General features: G+C 51.7%; 1 protein-coding gene and 1 long non-coding RNA gene across 12 annotated transcripts in view; one reads left to right on the top strand and one right to left on the bottom strand.

Moving 5' to 3' along the window:
- Nucleotides 1–4,107, top strand: part of LOC148654383 (uncharacterized) — a 175,142-nt gene extending 171,035 nt beyond the window's left edge. The window contains exon 3 of the long non-coding RNA XR_015941388.1: nt 3,523–4,107. This is a non-coding gene — a long non-coding RNA (uncharacterized LOC148654383). The remainder of the gene's footprint in view (nt 1–3,522) is intronic.
- LOC148654382 (protein KASH5-like) overlaps nt 1–18,416 on the bottom strand; it is a 21,319-nt gene extending 2,903 nt beyond the window's left edge. The window contains exons 1-16 of one of the 11 annotated variants that reach the window (XM_088646506.1): nt 18,247–18,416; nt 17,973–18,051; nt 17,687–17,851; nt 16,158–16,428; nt 13,835–13,896; nt 9,934–9,999; nt 9,364–9,544; nt 9,174–9,232; nt 8,158–8,224; nt 6,456–6,608; nt 4,726–4,843; nt 4,143–4,193; nt 3,309–3,386; nt 3,162–3,218; nt 2,296–2,355; nt 1,454–1,552 (exon numbers count right to left, since the gene is read on the bottom strand). In XM_088646506.1, coding sequence (XP_088502632.1) covers nt 1,454–1,552; nt 2,296–2,355; nt 3,162–3,218; nt 3,309–3,386; nt 4,143–4,193; nt 4,726–4,843; nt 6,456–6,608; nt 8,158–8,224; nt 9,174–9,232; nt 9,364–9,544; nt 9,934–9,999; nt 13,835–13,895 — 1,050 coding nt within the window. In that variant the 5' untranslated portion in view covers nt 13,896; nt 16,158–16,428; nt 17,687–17,851; nt 17,973–18,051; nt 18,247–18,416. Of the gene's footprint in view, nt 1–1,453; nt 1,553–2,295; nt 2,356–3,161; nt 3,219–3,308; nt 3,387–4,142; nt 4,194–4,725; nt 4,844–6,455; nt 6,609–8,157; nt 8,269–9,173; nt 9,233–9,363; nt 9,545–9,933; nt 10,000–13,834; nt 13,897–16,011; nt 16,124–16,157; nt 16,429–17,686; nt 18,140–18,246 lie in introns of those variants that run through there. The other 10 variants (XM_088646504.1, XM_088646509.1, XM_088646508.1 and 7 more) reach the window with 10 other exon arrangements.
- Nucleotides 18,417–18,616: the final 200 nt, after the last annotated feature.

Below are 18,616 nucleotides of genomic sequence, written 5' to 3'. Positions count from 1 at the left end.
GGACAGCACAGCACAGCACAGCACAGCACAGCACAGGACAGGACAGGACAGGACAGGACAGGACAGGACAGGACAGGACAGCACACCACAGCACAGCACAGGACAGGACAGGACAGGACAGGACAGGACAGGACAGGACAGGACAGGACAGGACAGGACAGGACAGCACAGCACAGGACAGGACAGGACAGGACAGGACAGGACAGGACAGGACAGGACAGGACAGCACACCACAGCACAGCACAGCACAGGACAGGACAGGACAGGACAGGACAGGACAGGACAGGACAGGACAGGACAGGACAGGACAGGACAGGACAGGACAGGACAGCACAGCACAGGACAGGACAGGACAGGACAGGACAGGACAGGACAGGACAGCACACCACAGGACAGGACAGGACAGGACAGGACAGGACAGGACAGCACAGCACAGCACAGCACAGCACAGCACAGCACAGCACAGCACAGGACAGGACAGGACAGGACAGGACAGGACAGGACAGCACACCACAGCACAGCACAGGACAGGACAGGACAGCACAGGACAGCACAGCACAGCACAGGACAGCACACCACAGCACAGCACAACACAGGACAGCACAGCACAGCACAGCACAGCACAGGACAGCACAGCACAGCACAGCACAGCACAGCACAGGACAACACAGGACAGGACAGGACAACACAGCACAGCACAACACAGGACAGCACAGGACAACACAGCACAGCACAGGACAGCACAGCACAACACAGGACAGCACAGCACAGCACAGCAAAGCACAGGACAACACAGGACAACACAGCACAGCACAGCACAGGACAACACAGCACAGCACAGCACAGGACAGCACAACACAGGACAGTACAGGACAGCACAGCACAGCACAGGACAACACAGCACAGCACAGGACAGGACAGCACAGCACAGCACAGCACAGCACAGCACAGCACAACACAACACAACACAACACAACACAACACAACACAGCACAGGACAACACAGGACAACACAGCACAGCACAGGACAGCACAGCACAGCACAGCACAGGACAGCACAGCACAGGACAGTACAGGACAACACAGCAAAGCACAGGACAGCACAGCACAGGACAACACAGGACAACACAGCAAAGCACAGGACAGCACAGCACAGGACAACACAGGACAACACAGCACAGGACAGGACAACACAGCACAACACAGGACAGCACAGCACAGGACAGCACAGCACAGGACACCACAGCACAGGACAGCACAGGACAGCACAGCACAGCACAGGACAGCACAGCACAGCACAGCACAGCACAGCACAGCACAGCACAGCACAGCACAGCACAGGACAGGACAGGACAGCACAGGACAGGACAGGACAGCACAGGACAGCACAGCACAGCACTGCACAACACAACCCAACACGGCACATCAACAGCACAGCGCGTGCCGACTCAACCAGGGCCGTTCGGCACACCACTGACGTTTCCAGGCCGCCGCCGCCGCCGCCGCTGGGGCCCAGCTTCTCCCGCAGGCTGGCGATCTCTGCCTTCAGCTCCTGCCAAACGACAGCGACACGGGCAGCCTGCGGAGGAGCGAGACTCTCCTCCTCACACCCTCTAAAGACACCCCCGGCGTCCGCTCCCCTGGGACAGCAGGCACGTGCTCTGATCGAAATCAGCTGCCAAACTCTGCCTCTGCCTCTTCTGCGATTCCACTAAACGTTCACTATTTCCCGTTGTTTTTTAAAAAAACGCAAGCAGAAGTAGCTCTAACTCAGCGCATGCATATACAGTACATATATACACACACTCACACACACACAGACATAAGAATCAATTCTAAAAAACCCCCGATTTAAAACTGATCCCAGGAGGCACTCATTAACACCACGGGTGACAGGAGCTGGAAACAGGCAGCCCCGCCGTGCTGCCGATGCCTGTACCCCCCGTTTCTTTCAGGAAACGGGCCAGGCGGGCCGACAACCTCCCCTCGGCTGTCACCTGTTCGGTACGGACCCATCCAAACAGAACGACTGTGTCGCTCCAGCTCCCACCTGGTCAGCTCCGACCTGGGGGGGCGGGCACCCCAACCCCAACGCATTTGTCTAGGCTTTCGTCCGTAACGCTTTTTCAGGATGTTTGGGGGCATCTGACTTTCACGGGGAGACTGCGAAACAATTTCTGACTGCCCGCGCCTCGGTTTTCGGGCCGGTACTTGGCAGAGGGTGCGCAGGCCTTGGGCAGGCCCCGTACGGACACGATCAAGGAGGGCGGCTGTGAGCCACCCCCCTGCGCTCACTGTGATCGTGGCACAGTACTCCTCCACGTTCTCCTGCAGTCGGTCTCTCTCCCTCCCGTCCTGCGGACAGAGAGACAGACGACACTCCGTACGGGTCACTGGGATTCTGGAGAGGTCTACACCCAGACTCACAGTCGCACACAGTCGCTGTGATTCTACACCCAGACACACAGACACACAGCCGCACACAGTCGCTGTGATTCTGCAGAGGTCTACACCCAGACTCACAGTCGCACACAGACACTGGGATTCTGTATATATCTACACCCAGACTCACAGTCGCACACAGACACACAGCCACACACAGTCACTGTGATTCTACACCCAGACACACAGACACACAGCCACACACAGTCACTGTGATTCTACACCCAGACACACAGCCACACACAGTCACTGTGATTCTACACCCAGACACACAGACACACAGCCACACACAGTCACTGTGATTCTACACCCAGACACACAGACACACAGCCACACACAGTCACTGTGATTCTACACCCAGACACACAGACACACAGCCACACACAGTCGCTGTGATTCTACACCCAGACACACAGACTCACAGTCGCACACAGTCACTGTGATTCTGTAGAGGTCTACACCCAGACTCACAGTCGCACACAGACACACAGCCACACACAGTCGCTGTGATTCTACACCCAGACACACAGACTCACAGTCGCACACAGTCACTGGGATTCTGTAGAGGTCTACACCCAGACTCACAGTCGCACACAGACACACAGTCGCACACAGAGTGTTGTCTGCAGCTCACTGTGGAGCAGTGGAAGCTCACGTTAAGACAGAAGGACACTCCGTCCAGCCCAGCCCACCTCGTCCCCACACAGAGACGGACCGACCTGGCTCAGAAGAGCATCTCTGCACGCCAGCTCCCTCTGAGTCTCCTCCAGTAACACCTGAGCGAGAAACACCCGTCTGCAGGACGTCTGCCCAGCACGTTCACCGTGAAAGACAGCGTCTGTCTCTCGCGACCTCCCCCACCTTACCAGCAGTCCTTCCCTCTCTCTGCTCAGCTCTGCCTCCCTCTCCGTCAGCTCCTCTCTCTCCGTCAGGAGGGACTCATTCTGCGGAGCAACAGCGCGGTTAAGTATAGTGACAGGGACACTAGACTGTAAACAGGCGCCGTCCTTCGGATGAGACGTCAAACCGAGGTCCTGACTCTCTGTGGTCATTAACAATCCCAGGGTGTCTCTCGACAAGAGTAGGGGTGTTACCCCAGTGTCCTGGCCAAATTTCCCATTGGCCCTTACCAATCATGGCCTCCTAATAACCCCCCTCTCTGAACTGGCTCCATCCCTCTGCTCTCCTCCCCACTGAGAGCTGGTGTGTGGAGAGAGTACTGGTGCATCATCCAGGTGGGGCTGCACACTGGTGGGGGTGGAGGGGATCCCCATTACCTGTAAAGTGCTTTGAGTGGAGTGTCCAGAAAAGCGCTATATAAATGTAAGCAATTATTATTATTATTATTATTATTATTATTATTAAGAGTCGGACCAGGGACGGCACCAGGGTCCCACTGCCTCTTCCACCAAATCTCTGGCGCGTACCAACTCAAAGCTTTCATCGAACGCAAGTGACTTTTACACACACTTACGCAGGCCAGTCATACTGCGCTGACCACCTGGCTCAGGGGTACAACAGCAGTGTTGCACCCGGGATTCGAACCCGCAACCGCCCGGCGTATGAGTCTGGCACCCCGGCGATCACGCCTCGCTGATGCGCTGTTCTTACTCATCGTGTTAAAATGACCATTTCTGTGAGCTGCTGAAAACCCACGTGGGCTGACTGCTCGATAATTGGTGAGATTAATGACAGCCTACCTCCAGTTGAAGGTCGTTGAGCTGTGCTGTGAGAGTCTGTATTTCTCTCTCCTGCAGGGAAATAAAAAAGTAAATTCTACAGTATTATCCACTTCCTTTCTCTCTCTCAGGGCAGTGTTAATGTACTGGAGTGTCCAGTCAGTGTGTCTGTATTAACCCCTCTCTCTCTCAGTGCAGTGTTAATGTACTGGAGTGTCCAGTCAGTGTGTCTGTATGAACCCCTCTCTCTCTCAGTGCAGTGTTAATGTACTGGAGTGTCCAGTCAGTGTGTCTGTATGAACCCCTCTCTCTCTCAGTGCAGTGTTAATGTACTGGAGTGTCCAGTCAGTGTGTCTGTATGAACCCCTCTCTCTCTCAGTGCAGTGTTCATGTACTGGAGTGTCCAGTCAGTGTGTCTGTATGAACCCCTCTCTCTCTCAGTGCAGTGTTAATGTACTGGAGTGTCCAGTCAGTGTGTGTGTATGAACCCCCCTCTCTCTCAGTGCAGTGTTCATGTACTGGAGTGTCCAGTCAGTGTGTCTGTATTAACCCCCCTCTCTCTCAGTGCAGTGTTAATGCACCCAAATCAACCCCTCTGTCTCACCAGTGTCTTTTTCTTTCTCTCTCCGTCTCTCTCTCTCTCCTCATGACCCCTCACAATGTTCTTCAGATCCTCCAACTCCTCTCTCAGGGTCTGGGCCTGCTGCAGAGCATGCTGGGAGCTGCAGACACAAAGTGGGGTGAGTGGGGTATGTGTAAGTCATTTCTATGCCTGGTCAACCTATAAAATAATGTTGTTTTAATTTAACGTAATATTAGAGAAATATTATTTTCTAAAATATGCAAATTTTCCATTTTTATGTGGTCTTTATTAAATAGCTGTCCTCTATTTAAGGACTCTATTTAAACACTAAGCTTAGTGTTTCCCTTTCAATAATTAAAACAGATTCACTACACACAGGGCATTCTGCAGCAGCAGCCCCACCTGGGAGACGCACAGTGATCATTCTACACCAGTAACCCCACCTGGGAGACACACAGTGATCATTCTGCACCAGTAACCCCACCTGGGAGACGCACAGTGATCATTCTGCACCTGTAACCCCACCTGGGAGACGCACAGTGATCATTCTGCACCAGTAACCCCACCTGGGAGACACACAGTGATCATTCTGCACCAGTAACCCCACCTGGGAGACACACAGTGATTATTCTGCACCTGTAACTCCACCTGGGAGACGCACAGTGATCATTCTGCACCAGTAACCCCACCTGGGAGACGCACAGTGATCATTCTACACCAGTAGCCCCACCTGGGAGACACACAGTGATCATTCTGCACCAGTAACCCCACCTGGGAGACACACAGTGATTATTCTGCACCTGTAACTCCACCTGGGAGACGCACAGTGATCATTCTGCACCAGTAACCCCACCTGGGAGACACACAGTGATCATTCTACACCAGTAGCCCCACCTGGGAGACACACAGTGATCATTCTGCACCAGTAACCCCACCTGGGAGACACACAGTGATCATTCTGCACCAGTAACTCCACCTGGGAGACACACAGTGATCATTCTGCACCAGTAACCCCACATGGGAGACACACAGTGATCATTCTGCACCTGAAACTCCACCTGGGAGACGCACAGTGATCATTCTGCACCAGTAACCCCACCTGGGAGACACACAGTGATCATTCTGCACCAGTAACCCCACCTGGGAGACACACAGTGATCATTCTGCACCAGTAACCCCACCTGGGAGACGCACAGTGATTATTCTGCACCTGTAACTCCACCTGGGAGACGCACAGTGATCATTCTGCACCAGTAACCCCACCTGGGAGACGCACAGTGATTGTTCTGCACCAGCAGGCCCATTACACTGCCCGGCCAGATTTTGGAAGCACAGAGTGGAGTTTAGCACTGAGGTAAACCCCATACTGTACTTTTACGAACCTTATCTTTATTAACTCGGGGCATCAGAACTTCAGTCAACAAACCACACATTGTACGACAAAACACGCCTGAAGAAGGCTCCACAGCCAAAACGTTGTGTTTCTTTTCTTCTCCTTTCAGCGGGGAACAAACCTTCACTTGCTCCTTTGCAACACAACAGTATGGTGACCAATGGCACGTCTACAGTGCCGGTTTCTCTGGTCACCACAAGGGAAGCACTAACGTGACCTTCAGCAAGTTCCTTAGGGTCCAGCAAAGACAGCCCTGACCAGGTCACACACTGACAGCTCCTCCCAGCCTGTTAAACACCATGGGGAAGGAGTGGCTCCCAGCTCAGTCTCTCTATTCACCCCCTGTTCCCTGTCTTACTCTCTGAGCTTGACCCTCAAGGCCTGTCTCTCCTCCCTCTCTCTCCCCCTCTCCTCCTCTCCTGCTTCTATCGCTCTCTGCAGGGCAGCGTTCCTCTCACTCAGCCTCCGGTGGGTCTCCTGCAGGGTCTGGACAATCACCTCCACTTCCTCCCTTAACACAAAAAGAAGGGCTCATAATGGACTGGACACTCCAGTACATTAACACTGCACTGAGAGAGAGAGGGGTTCATACAGACACACTGACTGGACACTCCAGTACAGTAACACTGCACTGAGAGAGAGAGGGGTTCATACAGACACACTGACTGGACACTCCAGTACATTAACACTGCACTGAGAGAGAGAGGGGTTCATACAGACACACTGACTGGACACTCCAGTACATTAACACTGCACTGAGAGAGAGAGGGGTTAATACAGACACACTGACTGGACACTCCAGTACATTAACACTGCACTGAGAGAGAGAGGGGTTAATACAGACACACTGACTGGACACTCCAGTACATGAACACTGCACTGAGAGAGAGAGGGGTTAATACAGACACACTGACTGGACACTCCAGTACATTAACACTGCACTGAGAGAGAGAGGGGTTAATACAGACACACTGACTGGACACACCAGTACATTAACACTGCACTGAGAGAGAGAGGGGTTCATACAGACACACTGACTGGACACTCCAGTACATTAACACTGCACTGAGAGAGAGAGGGGTTAATACAGACACACTGACTGGACACTCCAGTACATGAACACTGCACTGAGAGAGAGAGGGGTTAATACAGACACACTGACTGGACACTCCAGTACATTAACACTGCACTGAGAGAGAGGGGTTAATACAGACACACTGACTGGACACACCAGTACATTAACACTGCACTGAGAGAGAGAGGGGTTCATACAGACACACTGACTGGACACTCCAGTACATGAACACTGCACTGAGAGAGAGAGGGGTTCATACAGACACACTGACTGGACACTCCAGTACATTAACACTGCACTGAGAGAGAGAGGGGTTAATACAGACACACTGACTGGACACTCCAGTACATTAACACTGCACTGAGAGAGAGAGGGGTTCATACAGACACACTGACTGGACACTCCAGTACATGAACACTGCACTGAGAGAGAGAGGGGTTCATACAGACACACTGACTGGACACTCCAGTACATTAACACTGCACTGAGAGAGAGAGAGGGGTTAATACAGACACACTGACTGGACACTCCAGTACATTAACACTGCACTGAGAGAGAGAGGGGTTAATACAGACACTGACTGGACACTCCAGTACATTAACACTGCACTGAGAGAGAGGGGGGTTCATACAGACACACTGACTGGACACTCCAGTACATTAACACCGCACTGAGAGAGAGAGGGGTTCATACAGACACACTGACTGGACACTCAACACTGCACTGAGAGAGAGAGGGGTTCATACAGACACACTGAATGGATTAGTGTGTAATATTGTATTAGACCTGTAAACATCTCGTCTCCATCAACCCCTCTCCACCCCCCTCCTTAGACACAGACAGGTACAGTATATCTCGAAAACTCCAGTCGGTCACAAGACAGTCACCCGTGTCTTCGTCTCTCTCTGTTCTCCTGCGTGTGCGGTGAGAGAGGGGGGGAGGGATGGAGAAAGACAGAGAGAAAGAGAAGGGGAGCCTAACTCACCCGTTGCCCCTGTGTCCCTCTCCTCCACGGCTCTCCCACGGTGACACGTCGCCCTCTATCAGCCTACCTGGGAATCGCAACCCAAGCAAGCCTACTGTACACCATCGAGTGCTGCAGACCACGAAGATCAAACACACCACTCCAGAGCTGTTGCACATTTGGTGTCAAGTATTAAAGTTACAGCAGAATACCTCCGTTTAAAAGCTAACCAGCAGCCATCACAAACCCAGGGTATCCAGACTTATATTTTATTGCCTTCTGGGTAAAGGATGATTGTTGTCCTGAATACTGCAACAGCGGCAGAGGGAGCATAGAGTGATATTAATATACACGAGGGTGGCATGGTGGCACAGGGGTCAGCATTGCAGCATTGGGGGCCCTGGGTTCGATTCTGGAGCTGGGGTGCTGTCTGTGTGGAGTCTGCATGTTCTCCCTGTGGCCTATAGTTCCTAAGATAAAACTTTAGCGGCTGTATAATGAGGAATTAGGAATGTGTCTTTTCTCAGACCCCAGCCTGCTCTCCAGGAGACACACAGACAGGGAGAGAGAAGCTGGGGGTCAGAGCGCAGGGTCGTCCGTTTGTGTGTGTGTCTGTGTGTGTGTCCTGTGATGGACTGGTGCAAGTGTGTGTGTGTGTGTGTGTGTGTGCTGTGATGGATCAGATACGGTGTCTAAGATCAGATCACATTATTGGCCAGATACAGTGTCTTGCATGAGGAATGTGTCTTTTCTCAGAGCGCAGGGTCGGCCATCTATACGGCGCCCCTGGAGCAGCTGGGGCGAAGGGCCTCGCTCAGGGGCCCCAAGGGAGTAGGATTCCTCCACGGGATTCGAACCGGCAACCTCCCGGCCATAGGCGCGGGTCCCGAGCCACAGCGCCAGCGCTCCGCCCCTGGTCTAAACTGGGTCTCCGCGGGGAAGGGGTGCACTTCTCCCAGAACTACAGCAGCAACACTAGCGCAGCTCCAAAAAAAAAATAAATGTTTTTTTTTGTTTTTCAAATCTGTATTTTTTACCGGGCTGAAGGAGGGAGATCGTCTCTATGAAACCCACGTCCCCTTCGTCGGCCTCGCTCCTGCAACACAGGTGGGCGAAACTGAGCCTCTCCCTCACGCGCGCGGGACGGAAAAAACACGACCCACACGGGGGCGAAAACGCCGCTGAAGGCCGGTACTCCTCTCCTCCCTCCCGTTCACTCTCTCTCACCCTTTCTGACGGCACTCCTGCACCCATGCTCTCATCACGGACAGGAAGCGCTCCCTCGGGAGGCCCCGGCCAGTTTCCTGGGGGTCGAGCAGCCAGCAGAGGCGCCGGAGGGGGCCGTCGTCCTGGGGCTGCCCCGTCACTCCCCGGAGGTACCCCACGATCTGCACGGCGCTGACACAGCCTGCGCGGGGGACAGGGGTGGGGGGACAGTTCACACACACACACACACACACACACACACACACACAGCTCCAGGACGACACCGGTGAGCTCTCCACCCACACACACACACACACACACACACACACACACACACCTCCAGGACGACACTGGTGAGCTCTCCACACAACACACACACACACACACACACACACACACACACACACACACACAGCTCCAGGACGACACCGGTGAGCTCTCCACACAACACAAACACACACACACACACACACACACACACACACACACACACAGCTCCAGGATGACACCGGTGAGCTCTCCACACAACACACACACACACACACACACAGACACTGAGAGGCAGAGAGAGCGGGACAGAGGGAGACACACCTGTGTTGTCGGAGTCACAGGCTTCAAAGGTGGAGTTCAGCAGCTCCTCTTCGGCTTCCCACACCCCTGCAGGAAACAGGACCCGGTACTACAGACACAGCAGGCTGCCCACCGACACACAGGGCAGACAGTGTGCTACTGTAGAACACACACACCTCGTCATACAGAGACACACTGCACAGCACAGACTTCACCAGTACACTACAGCCCCTTACAGAGCAGCTACTGTAGAACACACACACCTCGTCATACAGAGACACACTGCACAGCACAGACTTCACCTGTACACTACAGCCCCTTACAGTACAGCTACTGTAGAACACACACACCTCGTCATACAGAGACACACTGCACAGCACAGACTTCACCTGTACACTACAGCCCCTTACAGTACAGCTACTGTACATACAGAGACACACTGCACAGCACAGACTTCACCTGTACACTACAGCCCCTTACAGAGCAGCTACTGTACATACAGAGACACACTGCACAGCACAGACTTCACCTGTACACTACAGCCCCTTACAGAGCAGCTACTGTAGAACACACACACCTCATCATACAGAGACACACTGCACAGCACAGACTTCACCTGTACACTACAGCCCCTTACAGAGCAGCTACTGTAGAACACACACACCTCGTCATACAGAGACACACTGCACAGCACAGACTTCACCTGTACACTACAGCCCCTTACAGAGCAGCTACTGTAGAACACACACACCTCGTCATACAGAGACACACTGCACAGCACAGACTTCACTTGTACACTACAGCCCCTTACAGTACAGCTAGTGTAGAACACACACACCTCGTCATACAGAGACACACTGCACAGCACAGACTTCACCTGTACACTACAGCCCCTTACAGTACAGCTACTGTAGAACACACACACCTCGTCATACAGAGACACACTGCACAGCACAGACTTCACCTGTACACTACAGCCCCTTACAGAGCAGCTACTGTAGAACACACACACCTCGTCATACAGAGACACACTGCACAGCACAGACTTCACCTGTACACTACAGCCCCTTACAGAGCAGCTACTGTAGAACACACACACCTCGTCACAGAGACACACTGCACAGCACAGACTTCACCTGTACACTACAGCCCCTTACAGTACAGCTACTGTAGAACACACACACCTCGTCATACAGAGACACACTGCACAGCACAGACTTCACCTGTACACTACAGCCCCTTACAGTACAGCTACTGTAGAACACACACACCTCGTCATACAGAGACACACTGCACAGCACAGACTTCACCTGTACACTACAGCCCCTTACAGAGCAGCTACTGTAGAACACACACACCTCGTCATACAGAGACACACTGCACAGCACAGACTTCACCTGTACACTACAGCCCCTTACAGAGCAGCTACTGTAGAACACACACACCTCGTCATACAGAGACACACTGCACAGCACAGACTTCACCTGTACACTACAGCCCCTTACAGAGCAGCTACTGTAGAACACACACACCTCGTCATACAGAGACACACTGCACAGCACAGACTTCACCTGTACACTACAGCCCCTTACAGAGCAGCTACTGTAGAACACACACACCTCGTCATACAGAGACACACCGCACAGCACAGACTTCACCTGTACACTACAGCCCCTTACAGAGCAGCTACTGTAGAACACACACACCTCGTCATACAGAGACACACTGCACAGCACAGACTTCACCTGTACACTACAGCCCCTTACAGAGCAGCTACTGTAGAACACACACACCTCGTCATACAGAGACACACTGCACAGCACAGACTTCACCTGTACACTACAGCCCCTTACAGAGCAGCTACTGTAGAACACACACACCTCGTCATACAGAGACACACTGCACAGCACAGACTTCACCTGTACACTACAGCCCCTTACAGTACAGCTACTGTAGAACACACACACCTCGTCATACAGAGACACACTGCACAGCACAGACTTCACCTGTACACTACAGCCCCTTACAGTACAGCTACTGTAGAACACACACACCTCGTCATACAGAGACACACTGCACAGCACAGACTTCACCTGTACACTACAGCCCCTTACAGTACAGCTACTGTACATACAGAGACACACTGCACAGCACAGACTTCACTTGTACACTACAGCCCCTTACAGAGCAGCTACTGTAGAACACACACACCTCGTCATACAGAGACACACTGCACAGCACAGACTTCACCTGTACACTACAGCCCCTTACAGAGCAGCTACTGTAGAACACACACACCTCGTCATACAGAGACACACTGCACAGCACAGACTTCACCAGTACACTACAGCCCCTTACAGTACAGCTACTGTAGAACACACACACACCTCGTCATACAGAGACACACTGCACAGCACAGACTTCACCTGTACACTACAGCCCCTTACAGAGCAGCTACTGTAGAACACACACACCTCGTCATACAGAGACACACTGCACAGCACAGACTTCGCCTGTACACTACAGCCCCTTACAGAGCAGCTCCTGTAGAACACACACACCTCGTCATACAGAGACACACTGCACAGCACAGACTTCACCTGTACACTACAGCCCCTTACAGAGCAGCTACTGTAGAACACACACACCTCGTCATACAGAGACACACTGCACAGCACAGACTTCACCTGTACACTACAGCCCCTTACAGTACAGCTACTGTAGAACACACACACCTCGTCATACAGAGACACACTGCACAGCACAGACTTCACCTGTACACTACAGCCCCTTACAGAGCAGCTACTGTAGAACACACACACCTCGTCATACAGAGACACACTGCACAGCACAGACTTCACCTGTACACTACAGCCCCTTACAGAGCAGCTACTGTAGAACACACACACCTCGTCATACAGAGACACACCGCACAGCACAGACTTCACCTGTACACTACAGCCCCTTACAGTACAGCTACTGTAGAACACACACACCTCGTCATACAGAGACACACTGCACAGCACAGACTTCACCTGTACACTACAGCCCCTTACGGTACAGCTACTGTAGAACACACACACATCGTCATACAGAGACACACTGCCCAGCACAGACTTCACCTGTACACTACAGCCCCTTACAGTACAGCTCCTGTAGAACACACACACCTCGTCATACAGAGACACACTGCACAGACACCACCAGTATTGTCCAGACACTCAGTATAGGTACATGTAGCACACTGCACACACACTGTAGAACACACACACCTTATACAGTACAGTACACACTGCACAGCACAGACACCACCAGTACTGTCCAGACACTCAGTATAGGTACATGTAGCACAATGCACACACACACTGTAGAACACACACACCTTGTAACACAGAGACACACTGCACAGTACAGACACCACCAGTATTGTCCAGACACTCAGTATAGGTACATGTAGCACAATGCACACACACACTGTAGAACACACACACCTTGTAACACAGAGACACACTGCACAGTACAGACACCACCAGTATTGTCCAGACACTCAGTATAGGTACATGTAGCACAATGCACACACACACTGTAGAACACACACACCTTGTAACACAGAGACACACTGCACAGTACAGACACCACCAGTATTGTCCAGACACTCAGTATAGGTACATGTAGCACACTGCACACACACTGTAGAACACACACACCTTATACAGTACAGTACACACTGCACAGCACAGAAACCACCAGTATTGTCCAGATACTCAGTACAGCACACTGCAGACCCAGAACAGTGTAGAACAGACAGCTCTAGTAATAGAGACACACTGCACAGTACAGACACTCAGTGCAGGCTCACGCAGTACAATGCAGACGCAGTCTAGACGCACAGAGGAAACACACACACAGTGCAGTGCAGTACCTGAGTCTCCTGACTTAGCCCCAGTCCATGATGAGGCAGAAGGGCTGTAGGCCTCAGACATGCTGGGAGAAAACAGATTTATTAACCCGCGTTCCAGAACTAAGCAGCTCTCGCAAAAAAACATGTGATACGACTGTGATCACAACTGCCCGAAAACTACAGAAATGCTAAATGCTGTTTGGAAATGTGGTGTTGCCTGTGCCTCATGTTGTGTCCTGGAGGACTGCAGAAGGTTTGCTTTTAATGCTCTTACTTTGGGGTGTTAATTTTCTGTATTTTAATGCAGAAACTAGAACACCTGGAGAAAACACACACGGCCATAAGCACTATATACAAAAGGTGTCAGAACTGAACCAGCAGAGCTCATCAGCACAACAGTGTGCACAGCGTTACACCAGGTCATGGACTAACTGTACCTAGCAGCCAGCTCCTAGGACATAACTGGAGGACCCAGCCTGTAGGGACACACTGACCCTGCAGGACCAGGACTGGACACCCCTGTCCTAGAGCCAGGACCCTCCTCTGGAGGCTCTGATTGGCTCATGAAGGAGTCAAGACCAGCAGACACACTGACTGACCCTGCAGGACCAGGACTGGACACCCCTGTCCTAGAGCCAGGACCCTGCCTGGAGGCTCTGAATGGCTCATGAAGGAGTCAAGACCTGCAGATGCACTGACTGACCCTGCAGGACCAGGACTGGACACCCCTGTCCTAGAGCCAGGACCCTGCCTGGAGGCTCTGATTGGCTCATGAAGGAGTCAAGACCTGCGGAATCACTGACTGACCCTGCAGGACCAGGACTGGACACCCCTGTCCTAGAGCCAGGACCCTGCCTGGAGGCTCTGATTGGCTCATGAAGGAGTGCAGACCTGCAGACACACTGACTGACCCTGCAGGACCAGGACTGGACACCCCTGTCCTAGAGCCAGGACCCTGCCTGGAGGCTCTGATTGGCTCATGAAGGAGTCAAGACCTGCGGAATCACTGACTGACCCTGCAGGACCAGGACTGGACACCCCTGTCCTAGAGCCAGGACCCTGCCTGGAGGCTCTGATTGGCTCATGAAGGAGTTAAGACCTGCGGACACACTGACTGACCCTGCAGGAGCAGGACTGGACACCCCTGTCCTAGAGCCAGGACCCTGCCTGGAGGCTCTGATTGGCTCATGAAGGAGTCAAGACCTGCGGAATCACTGACTGACCCTGCAGGACCAGGACTGGACACCCCTGTCCTAGAGCCAGGACCCTGCCTGGAGGCTCTGATTGGCTCATGAAGGAGTCAAGACCTGCGGAATCACTGACTGACCCTGCAGGACCAGGACTGGACCTGAAGGAGTCAGATGAGACCTGAAGGACTCATGAAGGAGTCAAGACCTCCAGACAAGTCCTAGATACTTCTGTCAGCGGATGCATATCTATGGGTGTATGGATCTGTATGAGAAGACGCATGACCGAAATGAACTTGAATATTTTTTGAGACAGCCCCGAGATCCTGTCTGTGCATTTGCTACATTTATCCCAGAAGAGATATCTGTTAAGAGTCTTCAACAAACAAACCATTAAATAAAATAAAACAAGCTCAAGGCTGTTGCTTGGTCGACCAGGCCGATGACTACATTTGATTGAGAGATTAAAAACACAGGCGCTAAGGAGCACACACGTCGTCGAAACAGCATATAAACCCCCACTTCTTCACTCGGTTATTTATTAAATCACAGCTTTCACACGAGCAAGTCATTGACATACAGACAGCTCTGACGCGCTGGGCGATGTGTAAAAGACCGCAACGCCAAAACAACAAGCTTTATTATTATTATTATTATTATTATTATTATTATTATTATTATTATAATCGGTGGCGTTTCGATAGTGGAAAAAAAAGATATCGTGAAGATCAGACATGTGATAAGCAAGTCCGGTTCACTACAGTTAAGATTGATCAACACAGAGTTATCAGCATCAATGATATCAAAGCTATGTCCGCCATATTATTATTATTATTATTAATTATTATTATTATGTCGATATATCTGATGTGTAGTGAAGTTCAAGAAGACACTTCACACTACATATTTGTACGAAAACACACACCCTTTGTACATTTTACAATACGCACACTTTACCTTGGGTGGGGGGGGAAGAAAAGGTAATAAAAGTTTTTTTTTAATGAAAATTACCTTTCCGCTCACTCACGCAATACGAGCCCTCTAACAGTCGTGACGCACTTTCAATTCAGCGCTCCCGCCAAAATCCCCCCCACCGTTGACCGGCGGGACCTTTAACCAATGACCGTAGAGCACAGCGGGAAAGAGGCGGGACCCACTGTCATATTTGGGAATGGGCGGGGTCCTGCGGGCCCGAGTTCGCAACAGCGCGACCCCTTCGGTTGCCCGGGTGCCGGCGCGTAAGTTTGCGGCGCCCTCTCTGAGTGACGCATCTCTCGTCCTATCGGCGTCGTGCCCCCCCCCCCCCCATGGGATGGGCGGGTCCTTCGTGACGTTTCATAAGCCGATTGGCGAGAAGGCGGGCCGGTAGGCGGGTTCCTTCCTCCCTCCGCGTCCAATGACGGTGATCAACTTTATTTCATATGGCGCCTTTCAAAGTAGCAACAACAACAGTGGAAAAAAAAAACAACAGCAACAGAAGCATCATGAAAATACACACAATGAGAGGAGACAGTAGATGGCGGTAGTGAATAGAGCAGGCGCAGAGGAGCAGATAACACAGAGGAAAGGTTTGAGTCTGGAGTTGAAGGAGCTCAAGGAAGGCGACAACAAATAATAATAATAATATAAACTTTATTTTATATAGCGCCTTTAAAGGTGGCTTCTCAAAGCGCTTTACAGAATGACAACAACAATAAATAAGAAGCATACACCAGATAAAACACAATGACAACACCGCGGATGGTGAGGACCGAGACCAGTGAAGTAAAGGCTCTTCTGAAGAGCAGGGTTTTGAGAATGGAGTTGATAGGAGTTTACAGATGGTGAAATAAGTGTCGCCAGGTCTCAACTGTGAAAAAAAAACAGAACTATAAGCTTGGAAGAAGCTCAGAACCCTGTTCATCGGGACAGTTTCTTCACACGTCTGTGCCCACGTGTGATTCCCACCCCCCGCCCCCGGTGCCGAGGTCTGTCTGTCCGTCTGGAAAAGGGAAGAGAGACCCGGAAAAGTAGAATAAGCTAGAACAGCTGGATAGAGAGAGCACTCTATCGATCCCGTGAGGGGAAATTGCAGAGCAACAGCTGCTTAACGCAGTCAACGTCGTAGGGGGGAGCCGGACCGGTCTCAAGCGTTAGTTAGTGCTGCGTTTGTGCCGTTGAAAGTGACTTCCCAGCTGGTTCCCAGCTTCCCAGAGCCTGCATCGAGCCTCCCAGTGCGCGCGTTCGCTTGTAGCAGCTCGATACACGCCCGACCCGTGGGAGCTGAGCACGAAGAGGTTCTGAAATGTCCCCTGTTAACAAATGACAAGTTTTGGGATGCCTGCATAACATTAAGATGGTATTGACGGAGAGAGGCGAGTGCGCATTTTACAGTTAGCTATTCAGCTCGCCTCTAAATGCCCTGCAGTATTGTTAAGTGAACGACGTTTACAGAGCTAAAACACACCCAAAATACGTATTCGGCGCTTTTATTACCAGGCCATTAGTGCAATTAAACGTACGATGAGTTGGTTAGCATTGTAATGCGACTGTAACAATTCAGTGTCAAGTCTTGTGGGCAGTCACGAATTTCCAAATTCGGTGTCTTTCGGCATCGGAAATAGAATACTGCTTTCGTGGGTTTCATACAAGTTTCAAAGCATCGTGAGGGATCGAACAAGATCTTCAGAACTTAATATTTGAATACCTTCGCAGTTTTTATTCTCGGTGGCGCCTCACTCGGTAGTACCCTCGGGGCGATGCGTTTACTCCGGCCTCTGAAAGCCACACCTGCCTGCACGTTCTTCGGGTATGTTGTGCTCAAGTCCGCTGAATATTTAAAGGCAGGTAGAAGCTCCGTGAGGTTGCCCCCCTACAGACAGCACAAACGATGAAACCCACCTCATTCGTTAGTGCTACGTTTGTGCCGTTGAAAGTAGCGTTTGTGCTGCTCTCGTTCCCGAGATATAGCGCCTTGTTTTCCCGGTGATCACCTGACCACACACGGTGACTTTGACCTCCAGTGACCCCGTCTGCCGAGTTCAAGCGCTCTGTTACAGTTGAGCTCGCACCCTTGACATCGTAAAGACAATCAACATCCATAAACATATGAGCCTCCTTAGATGTGAATAATACTAAGACATGGCGCATGCCAACAAATTAATCATCTATGACATAAACCTGTGGTTGTAATGTATGTAAAATCACTGTGATTGTAAGATCTATGGTTTCTATTTTCTAAGGCACGTTTTCCTTTGCTTTCCCTACCGTGACACGCTGTTGCCAAACGCGTAACTGTGGGATACCATCGCGACAAGACCTCTGCAGCACATCATGATAGGGACCTCATGTACAGTATAAGGCATGTATATCGCGGCAGTATATATCACGACCGGCGCCTTGCTTCCATGCCACCCTGGCACCGCTGTCGCAACAAAGGTCTCATATCAGGACATGATATACCCAGATAGGACGTGTCGCAACATATGGACTCTATGTCGTGACATGGGGGGGTGGGCGTTTTGGCTGGGCATGTCATATCGCAATATGCGGGCTTCATGTCGCGACATGGGGCAGGGCATTTTTGTCGGGGGTATTTCATATCGCGATATATGGGCTTCATGTCGCGACATGGGGC

Source organism: Lepisosteus platostomus, chromosome 9 (assembly GCF_059453375.1).
Source record: "Lepisosteus platostomus isolate fLepPlt1 chromosome 9, fLepPlt1.hap1, whole genome shotgun sequence".
NCBI classification, from domain to species: Eukaryota; Metazoa; Chordata; class Actinopteri; order Semionotiformes; family Lepisosteidae; genus Lepisosteus; species Lepisosteus platostomus.
Note: the sequence above shows the minus strand (reverse complement) of the source record. Positions and strands in the feature narration are given on the sequence as shown.